We start from the raw sequence: 26977 nt of genomic DNA, 5'->3' as shown, positions 1-26977 counted from the left end.
ATGGGCAAGTCGTTCCACTTCTCTGACCTCCGTTTCCTCGTCTGTAAAATGAGGGGGTTGGACTAAATGACCTCGGAGAGGTGCCCAAATCCTGGGATCTCAAGTTGAACGATTGGGGAGAGAGGTGAAGCTGCCGCCCCTAGGGAAGGTCCGACCCTCGCCAAGTGTCTCAGAGGGGGAAAAGGGCGGGGTGGATATAACAGGGCATCACATCTTAAGTGGCAGGTTGGCCAAGTGCAGAGCATTAGGCTGGGACCGAGAGACCGGGGCTCCAACCCTGACTGCTGTTAACTTGCTGTCACCTTGACCATATATTTTCACTTCTCTGAGCCTCAGTTTCAGCATCTATGCTATGGGCACACTGAGCCCTGCCCCCACCTATTTCACAGGGCAATGGTGAGGGATCAGTGAAATAATGTATGTGAAAGTGGTTTGAAAACTAACATGTTGAACAAATGAAAGTATAATTAGGGGATGAGAAGAAGCTGGACTGGGTTTTGTTTTTGTTTTTCTCCTTTTCCGGTTGCAAGGCCGGGGTTTTTCTGGCTCCCATCCCCATCATTTCTTCACACTTACAGAAGGGGAGTAGCAGGAGGGCAGGACACAGCACAGGTGCTCTCTAAGTGTTTGTGATTTTCGTCACTCTCCTCCAAGGCTAGATCTGAACTGTAGTTGTCTTTCTGCAGCCAGTGACCCTTCCTTTTTCACTGACTGGTATGTGAAGGGTTGGATTTGGTGGTCCCTAAGATCTCTCCAATTCTGAATCCTGTAATCTTGTGGAGTCCATTTTTATGTAGGAGGGCACTGGACGGAACACCAGGTGCCAGGCAATCCAGTGATAGGCACCTGGTCAATCAACATTCCTACCCCTACCAGAGAAAACCAAGACATGATACATCCTCTGGCTAGCTCATTTTTGTCATTTTGGAACTTTTGGCTAAGATTTCTCTATATTCAGAACCTTTAAATGGACGAATGGAATGTAACCTTTGAATTCTAAGATCTTTGCTATGTAGATCCAACATTTGTGGAACGGTTAATAGAAGAAAACAATGCTGGGGTTTTCTTTCCCCCAGTCATTCAGCATTTTTTGATGCATGGACACCACCTTGGGTCTTCCAAAATCTTTTAAAGAAAGTGAGAATTGTGATAGGGAACAAAGTCAAACATGGAAATTATAGACTCACACACAACTCACATATGCACTCTATCCCATATCTTCAGGAGAAAGAATAGGTACCATTTCTGGAATTATTATGTTTTGAAATGCAATACCTGAGGGCTAAGACATTGGATACCTTCTGTGTTCCATCCAGATTGGACTTTTCTGTCAGAAAAAAAGCTGCTTCTACCTTAATTAGTGAATGGCAATCTCCTCATCCCAAAGGATGCTTCTCAACAAAACCTTGGTAGTTTATCCTTGTAAAACACAACTTAGCTGTGTACAGCTGCCAGGTGCTCTGGAGACCAGGTCTCCCAATGATCTAGGATCATTTGGAAGAAAACATTTAGATAGTCTCTCTGCCCCTTAACTAAGGATAGCAGAAGCAGTAGGAGGCAACTAGGAGGGCAGATTCAACAAAAAGTTTTAATGGGTAAAGGAGGGGTTGTGTGAATGAATGATGACTATGGGAACTGACAGATCATAAGGTGATTTAGAAACATAGCAGCATGTAAAATGGTACAGAAAAACTATTTAGATTGACTGTTTTTGTTGTTAAAGCAGTTAGGCACAGATGCGGGTCTTTAAGAGGGACTGTTGGGATGTGGGAAGAACTGTATCTGAGTTGAAAATGTGTTCATGAATGCAACTAAGCTTAAGCTATGGAGCATAGTTTTGACAGAACTGTGGGTAAACCCGTAAAAACCTGTCAGACAACTAAAACTGACAGATTAAATTAAGCTGACATAAGCTTCAGTTAGTACTTCATGCTATTGAGGCTTTCTCACTGATTTAGTAATCTAGTTAATTTATTTTTCTATGCAGTCGTTTTGTAATTTGTTTATAAACGTGCAGTGGTTCATTTTGATTTGAGAAATCTCCATGTCCAATTATACTTAAAGTATCCAGGCCAGCAAGCCACCATTACCAATACTTGGCAACATCTTTCACCTGACAGAATCAACCTGGAGTAATATAAAATGACTTACTAGTAATTAAACATCATCATTAAGACTTGCTTCAAACCTTAAAAACGAATAAAAATGAGGGCTGACTCTCTTAGGAGTACATCTCTATACAGCTATTAGGATTATAATACCCTTAGAGGATTTAGAGCTAAAGCTTAGAGATCTAGTCCAGCCCTGTCCTCTGAGGACTTTGGTTGTTTAAATGAGGAGGTAGAAGAGAAATGAATGTTATGTGCTTATGCTGTCAATTACATTTTAAAACTGATAAATGATTTATACTGGCCATTAAGGATATGATAGAACTGTAGAGGGACTGTTTAACATTCATTGTTTCGATGTGCCTTTATTTGGTTAGTGTATTTAGCTCTGAATACATTCACTAAAGCCAGTTACAAAGAATGCATTGTTAAAGTCAATCAGATGAACAAATATTGAGGGCCAGCTCTGTTTTACAAAAGCCAAATAAATCACACTTACACCAAAGAGAGAGTATTTTTACAAAAACCCAAATCAATTTACAGGTCATAATTCTAAACTGTAGCTGAAAATGAAGCAACGACAAATGGATTATGCATCATCTAAGAGAATACTTCTGTTACATGAGGAAAGCTGGTGTCCTGTCCTTTAAATTTTTTTTCTCCTGCTCAGAGGCTATCAAGAGAACAATCAACCAACATTTATTGATCACTTACTTTGTGCAAGGCACTATGTAGGGCTCTGGAATAGCTATCACTGAACACACTCATCTGTTTGTTCCAACTGGCCAGCTAGTTCCATGGGACAGGGCTACAACAGGCCTTGTGGCAAATCCTGTACACAACAGGGGTCCCAAAACTTTCTGTGAACTAGAGTAATCTTTTGTTTCTTTCATAACTATTAGCAAGAATCACTTTTGTGGGGAGAGGGACAGGAAAGGAGACTGAAGAATGATGGTAAAGTCTCTAAACTTGGTAGCAGGGTGAAGCAGTTTGACAATCAAGTCTCCAAATAAGGAAGGAGATAAATACCAGCAGGCTTCCTCACCCTATGGGGACTCCTGGCAAACTCACAGGTTGGAGGGTTTTGATTGGCAGCAGTGACAACTGGCTTAGTTTATTAGGTAGGCTTTCATAATCCTAATCCACTGACTGGGGCTTCCTGATATAGAAACACATGATTTTGAACCATGCAAGTTAAAGGACTGAGTCAGCAGAGGGACAGGAATACTTTATTAAGAGAATGAAGGACCATGGGACCTGAGGACTCATCTTGAGTCCAGGTTCCATGTGCAGAGGAAGGAGACAGCTTCATATTTCCCAGAAATGCCTTCTCTGCCTGTCCTCTGCCCCACTAATAACCCTCTTCAGCTGTTCTCCTTTCACTGTCATCAGTGCTTGCAAAAATCAGGGACAACAGGCACAAAGCCATAGCAGTGTTACATATAAATGGGCACAAGCCACAGGATGACCTCCCAAAGGGGTCTAAACTCAGACCAGATGACATGGTTACCAGCACTTCCTTAGAAATAGCTTTTAGTATGCAGTAAACTACTTGATAGAATTCTAGAGCTGGATATACAAGAGAAATAATCTATAGGGAAATACAAGTGCATAGAATGAATTACTATAAAATGATTATAGGGCTACATATCTGTGGTGTCAGTGAAAAAGTTTCCTCCAGCCATGAGGGAAGTAGCAACTGTCTCCGACCATATGAGGAAGAAATAATCACCAGTAGTAGAAGTCACTCGGTCTCAAATGGGCCTCTACCCCTTCAGATATATAGTCTCAACACATTCCACTCCCCAATGTAGCCTCCTTACTCTGGTAGGGACACTACATGGTTAGTTTAGTGGGCAACTGTGAAATTCAGTTCATAAATTTCCAGTCCATGGAAGCCCAGCCCCTCTCTGCAGAGTACAGTTGGGTTCTAGGTTGTACTCTATGTCTTCTCTGTACTTGGGGCATATTCCAAAAACAGAAAAGGGCTTTACCTTGCTATCTCTCCCTCTTCTTTTCATTACAAGGCTGTATTGCCCTGTCTCTGTCCTTGACCCTAGAGGTGTAGCCTAATATATTTAATCCAAGAAGAAAATATTTAGTGGCAGCACAACAGAATGGAACAAAGGCACCATAGCAACAACCAAGCTGTGGAAAGGACAAGCATTCATATGGATCTCTGGCCTTTTTCTGAGCAATCTGACCCATTTTGCAGATGTTGTTTTTCTCCTCACAACTAGAAATATTCTCCCTATTTTACCAGGGGAAAATATTAGGTACAAGGAAGGAGACAGGGAATCATGCAGTGAATTGCTGGCAGAACCAGATCCATGATCCACATTGTCTGTCCTTCCTGTTTCTTTCCTGTCCTGTTTCTTTCCTGTCCTGTTTCTTTTGAGCTCTTCAGACTACAAGACAGCACTCCAGAGATCAGGATGGGCAGTGGTGAGATTTTGGCAAAAAAGTTCTAAAGAACATTAAAGTGAATGGACCTTTAAATGGGAATTAGATACATTTTCTTTTGGTAGAACTACTGCCTTCAGGATGCTTGTGGCTTTCCTCTCCTATCAGTTTCCTGATAGCAAACTTTCCCCATTCTTGCTACATCAACCGAGCTTCTCTTTCATGTGAGTTCTCTGATGTGTAATAAAATTAGAACTATTACTAAAGCCTTTCCCACACTCTGGGCATTTGTAGGGCCTTTCTCCTGTGTGTATTCTTTGATGTATGATAAGGACAGAATTCCAACTAAAGCCTTTCCCACATTCAGGACATCTATATGGTTTGTCCCCTAGATGAGCCCTCTGGTGCATGACAAGGATTGATCCCCGGCTGAAGCTTTTTCCACACATGAGGCATTTATATGGCTTCTCTCCTGTGTGAGTTCTCTGATGGACCACAAGTTGTGATCGCTGGCTGAAACATTTCCCACACTCTGAGCACTTATAGGGTTTCTCTCCTGTGTGGATTCTCTGGTGTTTAATAAGGTTGGAACTCCAACTAAAGCTTTCCCCACATGTCAGACATTCATAGGGTTTCTCTCCTGTGTGCATGCCTTGATGGGCAATCAAACTAGAACTCTGGCTGAAGCTTTTCCCACACTCGCCACATTTATAGGGCTTCTCCGCCATGTGGGTTCTCCGGTGTGTTGCCAGGTTTGAGCTCCGACTGAAGCTTTTCCCACATTCGTTGCACTGATAGGGCTTTTCTCCTGTATGAGTCCTTCGGTGTGTGATAAGGGCTGAGCTCTGACTGAATCTTTGTCCACACTCAGTACATTTATATGGTTTCTCTCCTGTGTGGATTCTCTGGTGCCTAATTAAGTTAGAGTTGTAACTAAAGCTTTCACCACACTCTTTACATTCATAGGGTTTCTCTCCAGTGTGAATTCCCTGGTGTGTATTAAGGCTAGAACGGTTACCAAAGCTCTTACCACACTCCAGGCATGAATATGGTTTTTCTCCTGTGTGGGTTCGCTGATGAGCAATGAGGTTGGGACTCCTGCTGAAGCTTTTCCCACACTCAGCACACTGAAAGGGTTTTTCCCCTGTGTGGATTCTCTGGTGTGTTATTAGGTTTGCACTCCGGCTAAAGCTTTTCCCACAATCTCTGCATTTATAAGGTTTCTCCCCAGTATGAGTTGTTTGGTGTCTACTAAAGTTTGAGCCATCACTAAAGCTTTTTCCACATTCATCACATTTATAATATTTCTCTCCTGTATGGGTCCTCTCATGTGTGATAAGGTGTGATTTCCGACTGAAGGTTTTCCCACATTGAGGGCATTCGTAGGGCTTCTCACCTAAATAGGTTCCCTGAAGGCCTATGAATTGCCCTATTTCCCTGTCCTGTGAAGTAGTTTCCCTATACTCCTCTGCTTGGGAATTTCCCTGAGGCCTCTCTATCCCATAGTCTCTCTCAAAATCACTTCCCCAATCAGAATGCTGAATGCCTTCCCCTTCAGGCCTTCCTGATAGCATATTTTCTTCCACTGCTTCAAACATTTCCTGATTGTAATTCTCTTCATTCTCACTCTGGATTTCAAAATCTGAAAGGATCAAGAAAAAAACCATGTTTGTAAATAATTTCTTTCATTGAAAAGGAAAGAAACTATAAAGGAAAGAAAGAAAAGTTAAAATTTTCTGATGAGAATAAAGAGGTCTCAGAGTTCAAGAGGGTTTTAATCCCCACTTCTTTCAAGATGATTACCCAACAATCCTCACAACCATCTCACCTCAGTAGGAATGAATGTCTTCCTTTTCTTCAAAGCCTAGAAATGTCGATACATGACTCTAATTTTTGCTTCAGTTGAAAGGTGAAGTCAGGTTTAGAATTTGGAAATCTGCTCACCAGGAAGCAAACAGGGTACACAAATGATACCTTTTGTTTGTTCCACAGATAAAATCCTAAAGTCAGTTTCTGCTCTAATGGAGTAGTAAGCATACTTATCATTTTCATTTAGTATCTGTCTAGGGCCCACCATCATATTACTTGGCATTCTAACAGCACACAAAATGAACCATGGTCAACAAGTTATAAAGTACTTGTGAACCCAATATTATAGGGCAGTGATATCAAAGTCAAATAGAATTAGAAGCCACTAATCCATATATAAATTTCCCTGTGGGTCACATACTAACTTAGTTTTAAAATGTAATGTTATCTATGTTTTGTTGTATTTTTATTTATTTTATTAAATATTTCCTGATCACATTTTGTTTTTTTGTGAGACAATTGGGGTTAAGTGACTTGCCCAGGGTCACACAACTAGTAAGTGTCAAGTGTCTGAGGTCAGATTTGAACTCAGGTTCCCCTGACTCCAGGGCCAGTGCTCTATCCACTGCGCCACCTACCTGCCCCCATCACATTTTAATCTGGTTCATTCAGGCTGCACTTGGGAGTGTTGTGTACCACATGTGGCTGAGTGTCTGACATCTCTGCTATAGGAGATGCAAAGAATTTAGAAGACACAGTCTCTGCCATAGTTTGTAATCTGGTTGGGGAGAAAAGGGAAAACTATGCACACACACAAATACATAAACATACTTAAAATTATATATTATTAAATTGAGGACATTGTAGTACCTAGTGCAATGCTGATATAGCTTATGAATATCTTGGGAATTCAAAGAAAGGCCATCTCAACATGGGCTAAGGAGTGAAGGAAGGTTTTTTATAAAAGGTAGGATATGAGTCGGGTCTTCAAGGAAGTAAATGTTATATGGACTATTGGGGAGGAAGGGAAGTGACAAGGACAGCAGGAACACAGAAATGGAGTTGGAAGTAATCACTGTAAGAGTGGGGGAAATGTATGGAAATTAAGATAAATAGTGTTACTGTGTCTAAGGGGAATAAAGTTGACTAAAGCTTGGGGGTGGGGGTGAACATGGCTTGAGCAAGAAGTCAGTACAGATTCAAGATGTAAAGGAGAGGGCCTTTCAATGGAATATGCAATAACCTCATTTGCTCCATGTTAATATGTATTATTGTAAGCATGCTATCTCAAGGATAAAGGGGATATGACACAGAAAGGACAAATGGGGGTCTTTATCCTTGAAGTTGACACATGAGATATACAAGGCATCTAAGGGAAGACCCCAAGAATGCAGGATAATCAGGAAGAAGGCTGGATAAGAAAACCAGAGAACAAAGTGAGGCATCAATCAAGAAGACAGCGGAAGAACCCCTTGCCTCCACTGGGTCTTGGACTGGGCCTGTGCAAGGCTATAGAAATTGTAGAAAACAACAAAGCTCTGCTATCTGAGACTGATGCTTGAATGACATTTGGGGAATGGTGAGGGAGAAGTGACATCTGTGAACATCATGGGAATGGGAGAAATGAGATGTGGCTTAATGAGTATGGTCCTGTATCCAGAGGAGATATGGAACTTGAATGCATGTACAAGCAAGTGCATTCCCCACATCTTTTAGCTGGAACTATGCAGGCTTAATAAAATACTTAGATAAATTCAGGTTTGCTTTATGTTATTCTGTGAACCTAGCAGGCTGGAATAAAGAGGGAGGGTCAGAGCAATAAATAGGAATAGTTCATGCTGGAAACCAATGTGACATAAGGTTAAACAGGTAAGGTGAGACTAAATTGTACTTCCAACAAGTCATTTTTTATTTAGCACTATATTGTGTGTGTATAGATATATGCTATATATTTGCATATATATGTATTAGTGCTACATATCTATATCTCTCTATCTCTCTATCCACTTCAGGGCTAGAGGGATATATAAGATACTTCAAAGAGTTTTTAATCTAGTTGGGGGATTATGGGAAGAATAAATACACAAATAATTTTAATTCCAGGTTGAGTAGCGGTACTTAATTTGTTAGGTAATAATAGTCTACAGTAATGTGTTGAAAGTTTTTAAGAAAACTAATTGGGTAGCAGTAACCAGAGACTAGATCCAAAAAGACCAGTTAGGTTATTCAACAATCTGGGGTGGTAGCAGGGATTATAGACAAGACATAGTAAAATCTTAGAGACATTTCAGAGCAGGACTAATGCTGACTAAATAGATATGGTAAAAAACGAATGATTCTAACATTTGTATCCTGTATAACTGGGAGAATGGTGTGGCCACTGACCAAGAAAGGAAGGTTAGAAAGTAAGACTGATTTGGAGAGGGGAGATGAATTTGATTCCAGATATATGAAACTTCAGCTAACAGTGGGTCACTCACATGTGGGCAGATGTCCTTTAAGAAACCAAGACTGTGTGACTGGAAGTTGGATGGGAGAGATCAGTGCTGGACATAGTAATTAGGAGCTATCTACAAAGATCTCAAAGCATAATACTTGTTGAGTTCTCTAAGGGGAGGCAGAAAACAGAAAAACTAAGGACTGAAAGATGGTGGACACCCACGGGTAGAGGACAAAAGAATTAATCAGGGTCAGAATAGGAGAATGAGAGAAGTAATCATAGAAGGTAAGAAAGATACTTCAAGTAAAGTCCCCTCTGCAACATATACAACAACTGGCAATATAGCTTTTCCCTGATTTTTAGTTGTGTATCTTACAAAGGGGGCCTATGAAGTCCCTTCCAACTCTGAGCTTCTAGGCTTCTAAACTATTTTAATTTTTTTTTTTTTTAGTGAGGCAATTGGGGTTAAGTGACTTGCCCAGGGTCACACAGCTAGTAAGTGTGTGTTAAGTGTCTGAGGCCGGATTTGAACTCAGGTACTCCTGACTCCAGGGCCGGTGCTCTATCCACTGCGCCACCTAGCTGCCCCCTAAACTATTTTAAATACAGTTAATTGTGTCTAAACTTCATTAGAAGGAAAGTTATTATTTCAAAGAGAAATGTTTGTAATTACATATTTAGTAACATCACTTCAGTCATTTCTCTGATGTCTCTTTTTCTAAGTTTTCAAAAATTTAAAAACTTCTAAGAGACATTGCATAGTTTCTACAAAATTTTTTCTGCCAATTGCTAAAATAATATTTGGAAAATGAAGTGATCTGAGAGAAAATTACACAGAGAATAAGAAACAACAGAAAAAAATTCACAATATATATATTTAGTTAATCCTGGAGAGGGCAGCGCCCAAATAGCCAACAGTGGAGTAAATTCAGGGCAGAGGAGGCCAGTGTAGTCAGGAGGAAGCAGACAAGAATATGGTGAGAGAAGAAAGTACTGGACTGGGAGTGATAATTCAGGCCAGAACATGCTTGTGTTTCTGTGCTGCTTGGAGTCAATGGAGATGGAGGTGAAACAAAGCCAAGGAGGCCGGCTGTCATTCATTCAACTCTAATCAATGTGCTACCCAGGACAAAAAGAGAGAAAGCAAATTATCCTATGGCCACATATTTAATCAGCACTCTTCAAAAGTTAATATAAAGAGCCGAATCTGAGGGAACATTAGCTCTAAGGCAAAATTAAGACAAGGAGCCAAACTTGGGAGTCATGCTAAAATTTTGTTCTCCTGCATTAAAAAAACAAATTAAATAGTATTTAGTAGCCCCCTTTCTATTGGTTCCTGACTCAACTGGGCTTAAGGCTGTCTCCATAAGAGCCACAACCCTCTGTGCTGCTCAAGATATTGTTTGGCCATCTCATTGAATTATTTCATATTTATTTTTTCTTGGTCAGTTTTTATTTTTAAGGAATATTGTCTTATCTGAGTAGCAAATAACACAACATGGTTTTTTTTTTTTTTTTTTAGTGAGGCAGTTGGGGTTAAGTGACTTGCCCAGGGTCACACAGCTAGTAAGTGTTAAGTGTCTGAGGCTGGATTTGAACTCAGGTCCTCCTGAATCCAGGGCTGGTGCTCCATCCACTGTGCCACCTAGCTGCCCACATGTTCTTAATAAAGCTAAATTTCCACCTTAACCCTGTTTGAATCTAAAAAGTAAAGGCTAAAATATACAAATGTCACCTTAGGAATTTAACATCTCCAGACCTCAAACCAATATCTAACACCTGCAGAAATCAAGATTTTTTTCCCTCTGGTTTCCATTAAATATACATTTCAGCATTAACTCAAGTCTTTCATGGTAGAGCTCCATAAACTCAATCTGGAGGCAGAACTCTCTTTCCTCTGTGTTTACTGCCTCTTCTCAGCCATCCTTAGGGCCTCACTACCTTCTTCTACATCTTCTCACCCCAGTGGTTTTGTAGGAAATGGTTTGGTTTGGGGGTTTTTTCCCTCTTGTCATCTTACACAGTGATCAAAAACGTTAGCTTCTTATACTCAAAGAGTGGAATATTAGGGAAGGAAGGAAAGTTATCTATTTCCTTACAAAGCAGTTACATTTCATAAAAATTGGTTACTGAGAAATTATCTGGGCAATTTTTTTAATCCATGTTTTAAGTCTTAGTCTAGATGATCTCTTTAGTTTCTTTTTGTGCATTCTGCATCATTTATAGCTACATAGGCAGCAAAGATATATACACATAGAATAAGTGCTTAATAAATTCTCACTGACTGACATATGGCATTGCCTTCAAACCCATCTTCTTGGAGCCAAGAAGAGGGAAAAGACTTTTGTGTGTATAGACAACAAAATTGTATGCCCTGGGGCAGCTAGGTGGCGCAGTGGATAGAGCACCGGCCCTGGAGTCAGGAGTACCTGAGTTCAAATTCGGCCTCAGACACTTAACACTTACTAGCTGTGTGGCCCTGGGCAAGTCACTTAACCCCAATTGCCTTACTAAAAAAAAACAAAAAAACCCCAAAACAAAACAAAACGAAAATTGTATGCCCTGGGGCAGCTAGGTGGTGCAGTGGATAGAGCACCAGCTCTGGATTCAGAAGGACCTGAGTTCAAATTTGGCCTCAGCTGTGTGATCCTGGGCAAGTCACTTAATCCTAATTGCCTCACCCCCCCCCCCAAAAAAAAGAAAGAACGAAAGAAAGAAAGAAAGTTGTATGCCCTGAAAATTACTGTCTACTATTTTTGAGCCTTCATTGTAACATATCACAGGACCATAGATTTAGAGCCAAAAGGGATTTGGTTGACTGTCCAGTCCCACCTTATTGTTTCAAATGAGAAAACTAAGGCCTACAGAGAGGAAGGGGGTGTGCTCAACTTCACATGGTAAGCTAGCTGGGATTTGCAACCAGGTCCTCTGTTTCAACTTGACATCATAAAACAAGATGAATATACTATGAAAAATAACCTTTTTTTTAAAAAAAATCAAGTGTGTCATTCTGTGTTGTGTTATAGGTGGTAAATACCTTGCCTAGATTTAGCTCCTTCAATTTAATTTAGAGCTACTTGGCTCTACCACTATTGGATCTACTTCTTATCCATAGCTTGCCTTTCTATCCTCCCAAAGGGAAGCCAAAATATTGGTATAGTAGAAAAGAGTGTTGGATTTGGAGTCAGAGGATGTGGGTTTGAATCCTGTAAGGAACTTTTTTTTGGAGGGGGGCAGGGCAATGAGGGTTAAGTGACTTGCCCAGGGTCACACAGCTAGTAAGTGTCAAGTGTCTGATGCCAGATTTGAACTCAGGTCCTCCTGAATCCAGGGCTGGGGCTCTATCCACTACACTACCTAGCTGTCCCAAGGCATTTGATTTCAACGTGAAGCTCAGTTTCCTCACCCGTAAAATGAAGGGGTTGGACTAGATGACCTCTAAGGTCCCTTCCAGTCTCAGATTTTTGACTCCACGATTTTCACCCTTGGCTCTGAGAAGGAATCTTACTCTGTCTAAATGGGCAATTTCAAGAACCCTGTTCCACTCACCAGGATTGCACTTAACCCTTTACTTACGTATAATATTAACATTGTGTTCAACTGTTTGCTGATTTGTTTTATCATTTATGTCTATATTAGTGACTAGAAAAGTTATACTGTTTTGCAGAGTACCTAGTACAGAATGTCCCTTGATGAATACTTTTAATGATCAGAAAGGAGATAGTCTGATTAAGCTCAAGAGCTTTGTAAAATTAGACTTCCTGAATAAGCAGTACCTATTCTTAGGTAAGAAGAGCAATTAACAAAATTATTAAAGGCTCAATGATAGACTTCTAAAATCAAGACTCATTATTTGCTGTTTTTAGGTAAGATGTTTTGCTGTGGTTAAATCCCACTGGTGTCCATAAATAACGGAAAGGTGTTTGATTTCTACATATTAAAATTCTACATTCTACATATTCTACAATATTCTACATATTAAAATCTGACATGTCTTATAGTATGGCACAGTAGGGATCCAGGTACAGCTTACACCTTCAGTGAAGGTCTTATTCAGATTAACGAAATGAAATGATAATAGAAATATAAAACAAATTTTGATTCCAGAATGTGGTAACTATTCTTCCCTGGCAGGACTCAACAGAACTCAGCAACATCTTAGTTTAAATATTGCTACTCTGAACATGTAAGCTGTCATTTTTTATTCTATCTAGGGATGAAATTTTGAAAAAAAATATTTCCAGAGAAAATAAATCTTTACCGTGTGACATTTCATTCCCATAATTCTCCTGCATCACATCACCACAGAGGTCTTTTGGAACAGCATCTAGACCTTCTTGCTCCTCTTGGGAGGGAGAATCTTCTCCATCCTTAAACGTCCCCGGCCGCTGAAACAAGAACACCCTTCACAATGATCTGCTGCCTCAAGGACAACCCCCCTGCAAAGATATCAAAGCATGCAACGATATTCGATATTTGAGGAAAGTTGTTCTCCCCTCAAAGTTAGAAGTTCTGGAGTAATGGAATGCTAATGGTGTGGCAAGGGAGTGGCCTGAGAAACACTAGGGCTGCCTGTGGAAAATACTCATTCCTCTTGAAGAGAAAACTAAAGGTCTCCCAAATAAAATTGTTTTGATGGGGTTATCTTAGTGTGAAAAAAAAACCACAACAAACCAAACCAACCTTTAGCTTTATCAGATAATGGTTAAGTTGCATGTAAGCAGCAGCAGCACGAAAGGGAAAGGAGGACTCTCCCCACCAAACTCACCTGAGCCCTGGCCATAAGGAGTGCAGCCTCCATAACTTGGTCTTCGGTGCTGTCCTCCTCAGAAAATTCTGGAACACGTGCGATAGAGAGAGCTAAAGGAGGAGGGGGCGGGGCATTAGAGACCAGGCCCATTCCCGTTCCTCCTATCTAAGGAGCCCATTAAGAAATGATAAGTTATTTAACTCAAAGCTTCTTAAACTGTAGGTTATGACCCCATATGGGGTCGTGTAACTGGATGTGGGGGTCACAAAAAATTTGGCAGTAAATGTTTAATTTGTATACCTATTTTACGTACCTATATACCCAGGGTCATGTAAAAATGTGTTGGGCAAAAAAGAGTTTAGAGTGGAAAAATTTTAAGAAGCTCCGATTTAACTGGTCGCATCTAGACATAAGGCAAGGTGTTTTTGACAATAGAAAAGGACTAGTTAATTCCCAGTGAGGATGGGAAAGTAGGTGCTGCTCTATTCGCTATAGCCACACTGCCTAGGGAAAGAACATAAAGGGTTTTCAAGTTGCCCACTTGTTTGGGGGTGCTCCTAGTCAGGAAAGCCACTTGAGTGGCAGCAGCAATAGGTTTGGTTTTTTAACCCCAAAAGTTCATTTGATTCAGGCACAAGAGACATCAAAATAAAGTCAGGGCCTAGAATCTGGCAGTCTCTGCTCCCACACTTTGGAACTTTAAGCAATAAGGAATTCCATTCATTTAAACCAATATTTAATAATCACTTACAAAATCTAAATAGAATTTTACTGCACTTCCTTATTGTTGTAGGAGAGCAGTAACCTTGGATTCTCAAGGCTATTCAGGCCAAACACAAGCTCAGGCTGATTTTTACCATGATGGAAAGATTTCAAGTATGGTCCAGGTTTCCTTTCTAAGGACTGGCCCAAGGACAGTTTCATCACTAGCAGGTTGATCACTGGGTGATGAATATGAAATGTTCCTTAGTCCTGTGGGCCTCCTTCCTGCTTCTGCAGTGTTGGGGTCAAAGTGAAGGAAAAAGGAACTAGATACTATGAATCATGGGCTTTAGACCACCACTAAACATCCATATAGCCTTTAGTGGTCTCTCTGTGAAATCCTGCTCAGATAACCAATAGATATGCTACAGGAGGAACTTAATCACATCAATCTCGACATTCTTTCTATAAATGAAATCGTAAGACCAAAAAAAAAAAAAAAAGAATTGGAGATAGGAAAAGACAAGGGCACAGATTAGAACGATTTCATTAAAAAGTTTTAGCAATGTAAATCAACTGCCGTTATGGGAAGATTTTTTTATTTTTCAAATTTATTTTTATTTTTTTAATTTATTTTTTGTGGGGCAATGAGGGTTAAGTGACTTGCCCAGGCTCACACAGCTAGTAAGTGTCAAATGTCTGAGGCTGGATTTGAACTCAGGTCCTCCTGAATCCAGGGCTGGTGCTTTATCCACTGTACCACCCAGCTGCCCCCCCCCAAGTACATTTTTTTTTTTTTGGGCAGGATAATGGGGGTTAAGTGACTTGCCCAGGGTCACACAGCTAGTAAGTGTCAAGTGTCTGAGGCCACATTTGAACTCAGGTCCTCCTGAATCCAGGGCCAGTGCTTTAACCACTGTGCCATCTAGCTGCCCCCCCCCAAGTACATTTAAGGATATAACTAGAAGGACAGCAAATAGATGAAAAAAATGTAAAGTCAGATAATGTTGTCTGTGGTAAACTCTTCACCATCAAGAAGAATGGTGGCATGATGTAGGAACTCTACCATTACAATACACAGTGTGCTATATGAGGAAATGGAAACAGCGCAAAAAAAAAATAGGAAGGACTGACCGGCATGATCAAAGATACACAGAAGAAGTCTATGTTTAAGGGAACATAAATGAGGGCTCAGTTTTCAAGGTCCATGAAAGAGGAGAATACACCAAAGATGTGGGGAAACAAAGTCAATCAAGGGAATGGCAATAACTCCAGACTCCTATGTGTACTTTCCTAGCTCTATGAAAATTTCATCAAAATCATCTAGACATCAAGGATATCCTTGAGGAAAGTATGAAAAAGGTACAGGTAGGCTTTTGCCCACCTATTTTGCAAATGAAATTCACGTACAACATTGACTCTTCAAAATCAAAATTGTGTTCTAAGATTCCTAAGCAAACAACCACTGAGAAAACATTTGTATTTTTTTAAAGTCTAAAAAAATTAAGGATTAGTTGAGAATTGTTAAAAGTACTGTACAATTTCACAATGCAAGGTAGCCTGCTTGCCTTCTTCCTATTCAATTTTGTCCTCAATTAATTATTCTCTTCTCTCGAGGGATGCCCTTGCCCCCTTAGCCTGTCACCAATCCAGTCCTGTCAAGCTATAGTCTTAGATTATTCCCATCATCTGCAGGTTTCTCTCTTCACTTTCTGCTGAATGAAGCTGGAGAAAATCATGAAACTGTACTGACTGAGTTCAATACAAATTAATGTTATATAATCTCAATTGATTGTTCACTGCAGTACAGCCATCCCACATATCCCTATTCAATTCACTATCCCACTCACCACAGTAGTTTTCCAAAACTTTTCCATCCCTCCTTAAGCCTCCCATGGATCCTCCTCCCTCCACCCAATTAGCTGAAAACCTTGTCTTGTATTTCACTGAAAAAAATTAAGGTCATTTGCTGAGAGCTGCCTTTTCTTCCCCTTCTTACACTTGGATGCCTTCTTCCTTGTCTCACTTGAAGAGGGGTCCTTTCTTCTCTCTGTTAAGCCTTTCTATCCACAAATGATCCTATTTTATAACATCTTCTCCAGGAGGTAGCCCCCTCTTACACCCCTTACTCACTTATCTTCAATCTCTTCATGTCTCCCAGCTGCTTCCCTACTGCCCATGCCTCCCTCATCCTCAAAAAACCCTCACTTGATCTGTCTATCCCTGATAGCTATATCCCTCTCCTCCCTTTGGTGGTGAAACTCCTTGAGAAGCCCCTCTACAATTTGATGTCTCCATTTCCTTTCCCCTCAATCTCTTCTTAACTCTCAGAAGTCTGACTGTTGGCTAAATCATTCTTTCAAATGAAATAGCTCTCAACGAAGTTAGCAATGGTCTCTTCCTTCTTGACCTCTCTGTAGCCTTTGACACTGTTGATCACCCTCTTCCTTAAGATTCTCTTCTCTCTAGATTTTTGTGACACTGTTCTATCCTGATTCTCCCATTTGTCCTCAGTCTCCTTTACTGCATCTTCATCAAGGTCATGCCTGTTAAGCATGGGTGCCCTCAACATTAGATACAAATTGAAGGACCTTCTTGCCTTAGACTTAATTGACTAAATTAGGATTTAACCCAAATCTATTATTTTCTCAAGGCTCTGTCTTGGGCCCTTTTCTTGTCTCCTTCTATACTATTTCACTTGGTGATCTCTTTAGCTCCCAATGGATTCAATTATCACCTCTATGCAGATGATTCTCAGATCTATTTATCTAGCCCTAAACTCTCTCCTGACTTCAGTCTTGTCATCTCTAGATGCTTATTGAACATCTTGAAATGGATGGTTTTTATATGTATCCTAAACTCAAGAAGTCCAAAGTTGAACTCATTTCCTTTCCTTCCAAGCTCTACCCTTTTCCTAACCTTCCTAATACTATCAAAGACACCACTTCCTTCCAGTCACCCAGGATCACAACTTAGGTGTGTCTTCTTCAACTCCTCACTCTCACTCTATCCTCTTGCTATCTAATCTGTTGCCAAGTCCTGTCAATTCTTCTTTCAGAACATCTCATAACCCTCATCCCCCTACCTGGCTTCCACCCTATCCTGCCTCTCTCCTCTGATATTGCCAAGACCCCAGTGCAGGCCCTCATCACCTCATCACTGTACCATTTCAACAGCCTGTTGATCTTCCTGCCTCAAGTCTCTCCTCACCCCAGTCCATCTTCTACACAGATATCAATGAGATCTTTCTGAAGTGCAAGTCTGACCACTTCACCCCCTATTCAACAAACTCCAGGGACTCCTGATTATGCCCAGGATCCAATATAAAATCCTCTGTTTGGCTTTTAAAGCCCTTCATAAGGGGCAGCTAGGTGGCACAGTGGATAAAGTACTGGCCCTGAATTTAGGAGGACCTGAGTTCAAATCCAGTCTCAGACACTTGACACTTTCTAGCTATGTGACCCTGGGCAAGTCACTTAACCCTCATTGCCCAGCAAAAAAATAAAATAAATAAAAATAAAGCTCTTCATAACCTGGAACTTTCCCATCTTCCCTCTATCAACACTAGATTCCTTCCCATTGCCTGCACAAGACACCCCATTGCCTAACTGCATTTTCATTGGCTAGAACAAAAAAGCCTGGATGCTCTCTCTTCTACTTCTGGCTTCCATGGCTTTCTTTAGGTCTCAGCTAAAATCCCACCTTCTGTAAGAACCTTTTCCTGGTCCTTCTTAATGTTAATGCCTTCTCTGATATCACCTCTAATATTTCTCTTATACACACATATACATGATATGCATATACGTACCATATATATGTCTCCATGTATGTATATGCACATATCTTGTTTGCACATAGTTGTTTGCATGTTGTTTCCCCTATTAATATTCTGAACAAGCCCCTTGAAAGCAAGGACTGTCTTTGCCTTTCTCTGTATCCACAGAGTCAGGTACATAGTAGGCACTCAATAAATGCTTCTTGACTTGACTTCTGCCATGCCTGTCCCAGATATCTGTACTGAACTCAATGGCCTGGCCTTCCCCCTGCATGTCCTAGTCTGAACAATAATTCCTTTTTAAGATTGGTTTCTTTTGAGTAGTTGTAGAAAATTTGAAAGTTGGGCTAGATGATCTTTAAAGTATCTGCCAAATTAAACCAACTCTGAGGTATCACCTCATATCTATCAGCATGGCAAATATAACAAAAAAGGAAAATATTGGATGTTGGAGGGGATGTGGGAAAGCTGGGACGCTAACCTACTGTGGGCAGAATTGTGAAAAGATCAACCATTCTGGAGAGCAATTTGGAACTATGCCCAAAGGGCTATAGAACTGTGCACATCCTTTGATCCAGCAATACCACTGCTGGGTTTATATCCCAAAGACATTCCCCCCGAAAGAAAAAGACCTATTGGTACAAAAATATTTACAGTAGCTCTTTCCGTGGTGGCTAAGAATCAGAAATCAAAGGAATGTCCATCCATTGGGAAATGGCTAAGCAAGCTGTGGTATGATGATGGTGATGAAATATTATTTTGCTGTAAGAAATGACAAGCAGAATTATTTAAGAAAGGCCTGGAAAGACTTGTATGAACTCATGTATAGTGAAATAAGCAGAACCAAAAGAACACTGTGCACAGTGACAGTGTTGTTTGATGAAGAATTGTGAATGACTTAAGTATTCTCAGCAATACAATGATCCAAGACAATCCCAAAGGACTAATGATGAAGCATACTATCCACCTCTAAAGAAAGAACTGATATTGATGGAACATAGACTGAAGCATGCTGTTTTTCACTTTCTTTCATTTTTTCTTTTATTCAAGTTTTCTTGTACAAAATGACTAATATGGAAATGTTTTACATAACTGCACATGTATAACCCACATCTGATTGCTTACTGCCTTAGGGAAGGGGAAAGGGAGGGAGGGAAGGAGGGATAAAATTTGGATCTCAAAACTTTAAATAAAAAAATGTTTATTATTAAAAAAAATAAAGTATCTGCCAACTCTAAATCAGTGATCCTATCATCTCATGGAAGGTACCTGAATGGTACAATATTATCAGCAAACAGGAACTTGTGGACAATTTCACTAATTCAGCCTCAGACTTACTACACCAGGCAAATCACTTAACTTGTATCTGCCTCAGTTTTCTCATCTGTAAAATTCGGATAATTTATTGCACCTACCTCCCAGGCTTGTCATGGGGTCTCAAATGAGATATCTGTAAGGCATTTAGCACAGTGCCTAACTAAGTGCTTAATAAATGCTTGTTCCCTTCCTTCCTCTGGAATCCCTCTTCTATTTGGACCTTGTGCAAATATGACAGTAATCCTTCATGACAGCAATGAACATGTTTGGTGAGCTCAGTTCTCCCTGTTTTATGTATCATTTCATGTTGATAATCAGAGGGTCTTCATGGATGCATTTATTAAGGAATCTTGTATTATCTTTTTTTAAAATAAAAATAACAGTATTTTTATTATGGCTTTAAAATAAGGAAAAATGTTCACATTGCTTATGGTGTATATGAAAAGAAAACAAAAATGGCATATCCATTGATCAAATTGAGCACTCGCTTTCTTTTTTTCTTTTTTTTAAATCATAAAAGTATTTTATTATTTTCTAGTTACATGTATAGTTTTTGACATTTGTTTTTATAAGATTTCTAGTTCCAAATTTTTTTCCCTTCCCTCCCCTTCTCTCCCCCCTCCCCAAGACAGCAAGCAATCCTATATAGGTTATATATGTACAATTTAATCTTGTATTATCTTTTATTTTTTTTGCAGGGCAATGGGGGTTAAGTGACTTGCCCAGGGTCACACAGCTAGTAAGTGTCAAGTGTCGGAGACCATATTTGAACTCAGGTCCTCCTGAATCCACGGCCAGTGCTTTATCTACTGAGCCACCTAGCTGCCCCTAATCTTGTATTATCTTAACATGTGCTTGAGAGACTCCTTGGAGGAGAGTCTAGAAAGCTGCACTTTGCTTTGTCAAATCAAATGGTGTTGTTTTTGTAAACAGTGGGATTTTGTTTTCTCTGAAACTTTCACCTAGCTGTGTAACTGTAAACATATGATCTACTATAGAAAATTGTTTGTGAAAACATACCTATTCCCATTTTACGTTTCATCACAGATATTCTTCAATTTATGTATAGATCATTTTTATAACGCTCTTATAAAGATGAGAAAGGAGGCACATGGACAAATAGTTACTGATGTCCTAGATTTCATTCTTTTTTGGGGGGTGGGTGTGGGCAATGAGGGTTAAGTGACTTGCCCAGGGTCACACACTTAGTAAGTATCAAGTATTTGAGGCCTAATATGAACTCAGGTCCTCCTGAATCCAGGGCCAGTACTTTATCCACTGCGCCACCTAGCTGCCCCCTAGCTTTTATTCTTTATCGAGATTAACATTGTGATTTTTCCAATTCCTTTTATGTTTCTTATGCCTTGAGATATATTCTTTCTGTTTGTTTGGTTTTTGAGAGATATTCCTTAATATTTTCGAGGTTGTCTTACCTCTGGCCTGGATATCCTTAGTGTGAACTTGGTCTGGCCCAGCTGCTCTTGAGGATTTCATCTTGTTTTGGAGAGAATTACTGAAATGTTGATAAATGTTTCATTTTCTATCATCCTGCCTACTTCATCTATGCCCTTGGGTTATGGCTTAGTAGGGTCTCACATCAAGCTATTGGCTTGTTTGCACCTTTCCAGCTTTATGCTATTTTAAGAGGTAATACTGCTTATAATCGTCTGCCACTGCCCACTCCTCCTACAGTGTTTTACGAATGAATTTGTATTCTTGACTGGTATCCACCTTGGCTGCTGTCTCTTTCCACTTGGCAAAGAAATCAAGGGTTTGTTAGCTAAGGCAATGTTGGCTTCCTTGCTGTAGCAGCTGCTTTGCAGAGGTTAAACTTTTGAAAGAGATGGTGAAAATCAAGGTTAATCTTTGCCTTCTCCCATTTCCCCCTTTTAAGCTAGTTTCAACAGGAAGGGTCAAGATGGCTGCAATGTTGTACAGTATCATCTAATTTGGAGTTGATTCTTGTTCTTATTGGTTAATGATCTAATTACACATTCAGCTGATTCTGATACAACTATCATATCAGTAACTAGAAGCAATTAGATGGCACAGTGGATAAAGTGCTAGGTCTGGAGTCAGGAAGACCTGAATTCAAATCTAACCTTAGGCACTTAACTACCTATGTGAACTTGAACAAGTAACCTCTCTGCCACAATTTCCTCAACTGTAACATGGAGATAATAATAGCACCTACATCCCAGGGTTTTTGTGAGGATTAAACAAGATTTATAAAGTGCTTAGCATAGTACTTGGCACATAGTAGGCAATATATAAATCCTAGTTATCATTATTGCTATTGTTATTAAGTGAGTATTGCTTAAGAAACAGAAACCAACTAATTCTATTTTCTGTGACTTATCCAGAATTACAGAAGAGCTGAAAGGGTCACCTAATCCAATATGTGCCCAAGAATTCCTGCTTCAATGTTCCCAACAAGTGGTAATCCAGCCTTTGATTGAGAACCTTCAGCAAGAAGGAAACTTATCTCCTTCCAAGTCAGCATATTCTACTCTATCAGATATAGCCTCTAATCATTTTTTTAAGTCCTCTAAAGTTTTTCCTTATATCAACACTAAATCTACCTACTGCCAGCCAAGACTTGTCGTTCTTACATCTCCTGCCAAAGAGAACAATCCAGTTCCATACTACAGTCTTTCCATCACCTCCCCTTCTAAATTTTATATTCTCCCGGCCAAACCTCCTCGTTTCAGTGGATTCTTTTTTTTTTTTTTTTTAGGCAATGGGGGTTAAGTGACTTGCCCAGAGTCACACAGCTAGTAAGTGTCAAGTGTCTGAGGCCGGATTTGAACTCAGGTACTCCTGAATCCAGGGCCGGTGCTTTAACCACTGCGCCATCTAGCTGCCCCCTCAGTGGATTCTTCTACGAATGCTCTCCAGTTTTCTAATCATACTGGTCCCCTTTTCTGGACAGGCTCTAGAAAAGTGTTGTTTTGGTGCTCATCACGTCCAGCGTCTCCTTCCTCTTCCTCTTCCTCTTTTTTTGGGGGGAGGGCAATGAGGGTTAAGTGACATGCCCAGGGTCACACAGCTAGTAAGTGTCAAGTGTCTGAGACTGGATTTGAACTCAGGTCCTCCTGAATCTGGGGCTGGTGCTTTATCCACTGCACCACCTAGCTGCCCCTTCCTTACTCTTCTTGAGGGAAGTATTTATGATAGAAGGACATAAGACTTCTGAGGAATCTAAAAACTTTTGATCTAATTTGCTAAACCTGAACCATATATTCTGACATGCTTTTGCCATCCTCCCCTGTACTGAAATCACTGTGTATCAAAGTATGGGATGACTAGGTTTGGAGGATCTTATAAAGTTCTTTGTGAAATTTGTCTACTTTTTCATCCTTTCCAATAGAGATTGGTGGACTAGTTGCAAATATCTTTACAATGTTCCTTTAGCTGATGCTCATTAAGAGCACTTCAAGATTAGATGACCTAGTATCCCATTAAAATGACATTTATTATTGCCTTTGGCTACAGGATAAAACCAACCCAGATAATTCTTTTGCCTCTCCAAGCAGAACCTCTGAGCTATCCTCCCATTTAGCTGTAACTTCCTTTGTCTTATTGCTTAACCAGAAAAAAGGCAATATTGACACAGTTCAGTTCTTCCAATGGTTTGTCAATTCATTGGTCACTGAAATACTGTATGCTTCCCAGCATCCTCTGCTCCCTTCTCTGCCACTCCACTACTGTCACCATGGAAACATAAGAGACGAACAGGACTGAGGGCCATTTTTCATCTTTCCTTGCGTTACTATACCCAAAGACATAGTGAACAACCTACTGAAGCTTCTCCAGACTTAGCTGGCTTGGGCAGCAAAAAAGCCTTTTCAGCATGGTAGAATCTGCCAGAACTTGTGTTCTGAAAGCATGGACTTTGGGAACCTAGGTTCATCTCCACGCCATGAGGAAGCATAATTGCATTAGCTCTGGGAAGAGGCACAAGTGTGTAGGAGCATGCAACTCTCTGTGCCTCAAATCTCTGAACAGCTCTAGGACAGAGAATAAGATCTGAGTGAAGCTACCCCTTTAAATGCCCCCCCCCACCCCTTGGAGTAGCCAACATTTTTTGTTTTACTAAAACTGTGTGGCATAGTGGATAGAGACTCCCTCCCACCCCCTGCAGTCAGGAAGACCTAGGTTCAGGTCTGACATCTCTGATACATATTCATTCCCTGTGTGAATCAGGTCAAGTCACTTAACTTCAGTGCCCTAGGCAACTTTTAAAAGTTATTAGTTATAGGGGCAGCTAGGTGGCGCAGTGGATAGAGCACTGGCCCTGGAGTCAGGAGTACCTGAGTTCAAATCCGGCCTCAGACACTTAACACACACTTACTAGCTGTGTGACCCTGGGCAAGTCACTTAACCCCAATTGCCTCACCAAAAAAAAAAAAAAAAGTTATTAGTTATACAACAGCTATGTATCTGCATTGGTAGAGGGAGTTTCCTCACTGGCATTTCCTTACATCAATAAAGTCACCACTGTAGACAAAAATACAAGAGGATTATTAATCTTTGTCTGACAAAGCAGCTTATTGATTTTCTCATTAATCAAATTATTTTATATAGTCAGATGTACAATGAAAATAATGTTGCTGGTCCAAGTTTCTATTTGCTTTGTCGCCAGCTCATCTGACATGGTGGGCAGCTGGATGGAGCAGTGGATAGAGTGTTGGACCTGGAGTCAGGAAGACTCCTCTTCCTGAGTTCAAATCTGGCTTTAGACACTTATTAGCTGTATGACCCTGGGCAAGTCACTTAACCCTCTTTGCCTCAGTTTCCTCTTTTGTAAAATGAGCTGGAGAAGGAAATGGCAAATCATTCTAGCATCTCTGTCCAGAAAAGGCCAAATGTAGTCAAAAGGAGTCGGACACAACTAAAAAACTACTCAATGACAATAACAACAAAAGTCTGACATGGTACAAGCAAAAAGCATTCTCAAGAAGGGGGACCAGTTTCAGGTTGAACTTATCAGAATGCACTATTGTCACTTTATATTTAAGTTTGCAAGCCCAATACAGAGAAGGCTATTGATCGCCTCTCCCACTGCTCAAGAGTTATTGCCCATTGGCAATCAGGGTAAGCTTCAAGATGTTCAGTGGTTTTGCTTTTGACCACATGGTGCAAACAGTCAGGCTTTAGTGATAGGCATGGTTAACTAAGGGATTCACTTCCTATTTTTATCCATTTTTTAAAAAATAAAAATTCTTTATTAAAACAGCTAAACATAACATTAAAGAACCCTGAATTCTAAATTATTTTATGAGTATGAGAGGCCTTTTCTCTCCTTGTGGCGAAATGGAGTATTGTACCCAATAGAGGCAACCCCAATTCAGACAGAAGACTCCCCAAGCAAGATTCGTTGTCTTTTTGTGGCTCTTGGGTTACCCTTCCACAGTCACCAACAGAGAATAGAAATAGAGCAAGATTTCTTTACTGACAGCCATGTGCACCTGGATTTGCACAACCTTTGTCCAGTTTTTCCTCTTTTTCAGCGGTAGCCTTTTGTCTACCTTGAGCACTGTAATTCAGTATACACAGTGTAAATACACAATTCCTTACAACAGAGTGAATTTCACAATACAAATAGGTAAACATCCACCTACTGGATCTGTAATATTTGATGTAAGTTAATGTACTTAGAAGTACAAGGTCAGCCCCATGCAGAATTATTTCCTAACTGAATAGCATACCTCTACTCAACTATGCTGTTAAAATGTATAAGGCCTTAATGGGTAAGTAATTGGTTAAATAAGAGAAGGGATAACGTGTGCTTCTACTCTCCCTTATGCTTTCTCTATAAAAGTGAAGCAACAAGGGACAGCTAGATGGAGCAGTGGATAGAGCACCGGCCCTGGAGTCAGGAGGACCTGAGTTCAAATCCGGCCTCAGACACTTAACACTTACTAGCTGTGTGACCCTGGGCAAGTCACTTAACCCCAATTGCCTCACTAAAAAAAAAACAAAAAACAAAAAAACCCCAAAAGTGAAGCAACAGAAATACTGAATGATTCATTTTGCTTGCTAGGTATGAAACTAAAGCTGGATGATGAGGCATGGAAGAAGGGCTGGGCCCTGTGTTTGCAGAGAGACTAAAAATATGGATCCGTTAAAGTACAGACACAGCTAGTTAAACAAAACTACAAATACCTAGGTACAAAGTGAAGGACCTCTTCTCCTTAGGCTGAATTGGTTGAGGGGGATTTAGATTCAATTTATTATTTCCCCAGGGCTGTTACATTTTTTCTCCTGATGTCTTTCCTTGATTCAAAAGCCACCCAGACCTGCCTTATTTCAGCCATGCTTCTCTGTCTGCCCCTGCTACCCACTGCTGGGGGAAAAATAGGCTTTTAAGTGGCCAGTTTGCCTCTATCGAAGCAAAAGTGTCAATGTACTTTCTCAGCTTGGCTAAATCAATAGGCAACTATCTGCTTGCTTCCTTCTGGAAACCACACAGAAAAGCTCGTCTTTACCCTTCTCCATATGTTTTCTTTATTACTTCATTAATCTGGTCAATGGATAGTTATTAAGTGCCTACTGAGTACAAGGCCCCTTAGGGGAGACAAAATTGGATCAAATAATCAAAGTCCGGCAGGGGAGGTAAAACCTGTTAAAATAAACAAGAGAGGGGGACAAAGGGTGAGAGGAGTTCTGAGCAGGCTGAGCTCAGTTACAGGAGAGCAGCCATTCAGAACCGGAAGGGGCCTCAGAGATCCAGTTCAGTCTCTTATTTTTATAGACAAGGAGACTGAGACTCAGGGAAGTTCCCTTGCTTGACCAAAGAGCTGCTATCTGAAATGAGGCTCTCTGACTCCACACCCAAGGCTTTTGCTACTGGAGTGCAGATCCTGGGGGTGGGGTGGCTACAGGAGGAAGCTGGAAGACTTTATGGAGGTGGCATCTGAGTTGGGCCTCAAAGAATGGGTAAGATTTCAACAGGAAGAGATTGAGGGAGTGTACTTCAGAGCAAGGAAACACTGAACAAAGCCACAGACAGGAGGGGTGGGGGGAGGCCGAGCTAGCGGAACAGCAAACAGTCCAGCTTTGCTATAACAAAGTATTAAATCAATGGGGAGCCATGAAGGTTTTCAATACAGAAGTAACACGGCCAAAGCTGTCCCTGAGGAAGATTTAACTGGATAGTAGTATAGGATGGATTTGGGATGTTGGGGGATGGGGAGAGATCCTCTTCCAAACTTCCCTATTTTGGGGGAAGGCAGAAATTCTTCCCATTTTCCAGGTTTGTAAACTTGACTTTAGCCTCATCTTCAATTTCCTCCATCCCACATATCCAACCACTTGCCAAATCTTGCCATTTCTACCACCATCTCAACTTTTGAATCCAACCTATTCTCTCTATTCCTAGGATCACCACCATACTTCAGGCACTTATTACCTTTAACTTACATTATTGCTATAGCCTCCTAATTGGTCTCCTTGTGTCAATTCTTTCCTCATTCTAATCCATTCTTCACACAGGGATTTTCTTGAGAAGGTCACTTCACCTTTGCCTGCCTCAGTTTCTTCACTGGTAAAATGGGGATGATAATAACACCAACTTCACAGAGTTGCTGCTCAGATCAAAAAAAGACAACCTGTAAAGCAGGTTTGAAAACCTGAATATCCTATGTAAATGCTGGATATTATCGTTTATT

At 40.5% G+C, this 26977-nt stretch overlaps 1 protein-coding gene across 1 annotated transcript in view; it reads right to left on the bottom strand.

Annotated features, from left to right (window-relative positions):
- Nucleotides 1-2453: 2453 nt before the first annotated feature.
- ZSCAN2 (zinc finger and SCAN domain containing 2) overlaps nucleotides 2454-26977 on the bottom strand; it is a 31367-nt gene continuing 6843 nt past the window's right edge. The window contains exons 3-5 of the mRNA XM_043980082.1: nucleotides 13529-13620; nucleotides 13022-13148; nucleotides 2454-6153 (exon numbers count right to left, since the gene is read on the bottom strand). Of these exons, the coding sequence (XP_043836017.1) occupies nucleotides 4715-6153; nucleotides 13022-13148; nucleotides 13529-13620 (1658 nt within the window). The 3' untranslated portion in view covers nucleotides 2454-4714. The remainder of the gene's footprint in view (nucleotides 6154-13021; nucleotides 13149-13528; nucleotides 13621-26977) is intronic.

This window comes from Dromiciops gliroides, chromosome 2 (assembly GCF_019393635.1).
Source record: "Dromiciops gliroides isolate mDroGli1 chromosome 2, mDroGli1.pri, whole genome shotgun sequence".
In the NCBI taxonomy this organism is placed as follows: domain Eukaryota; kingdom Metazoa; phylum Chordata; class Mammalia; order Microbiotheria; family Microbiotheriidae; genus Dromiciops; species Dromiciops gliroides.
Note: the sequence above shows the minus strand (reverse complement) of the source record. Positions and strands in the feature narration are given on the sequence as shown.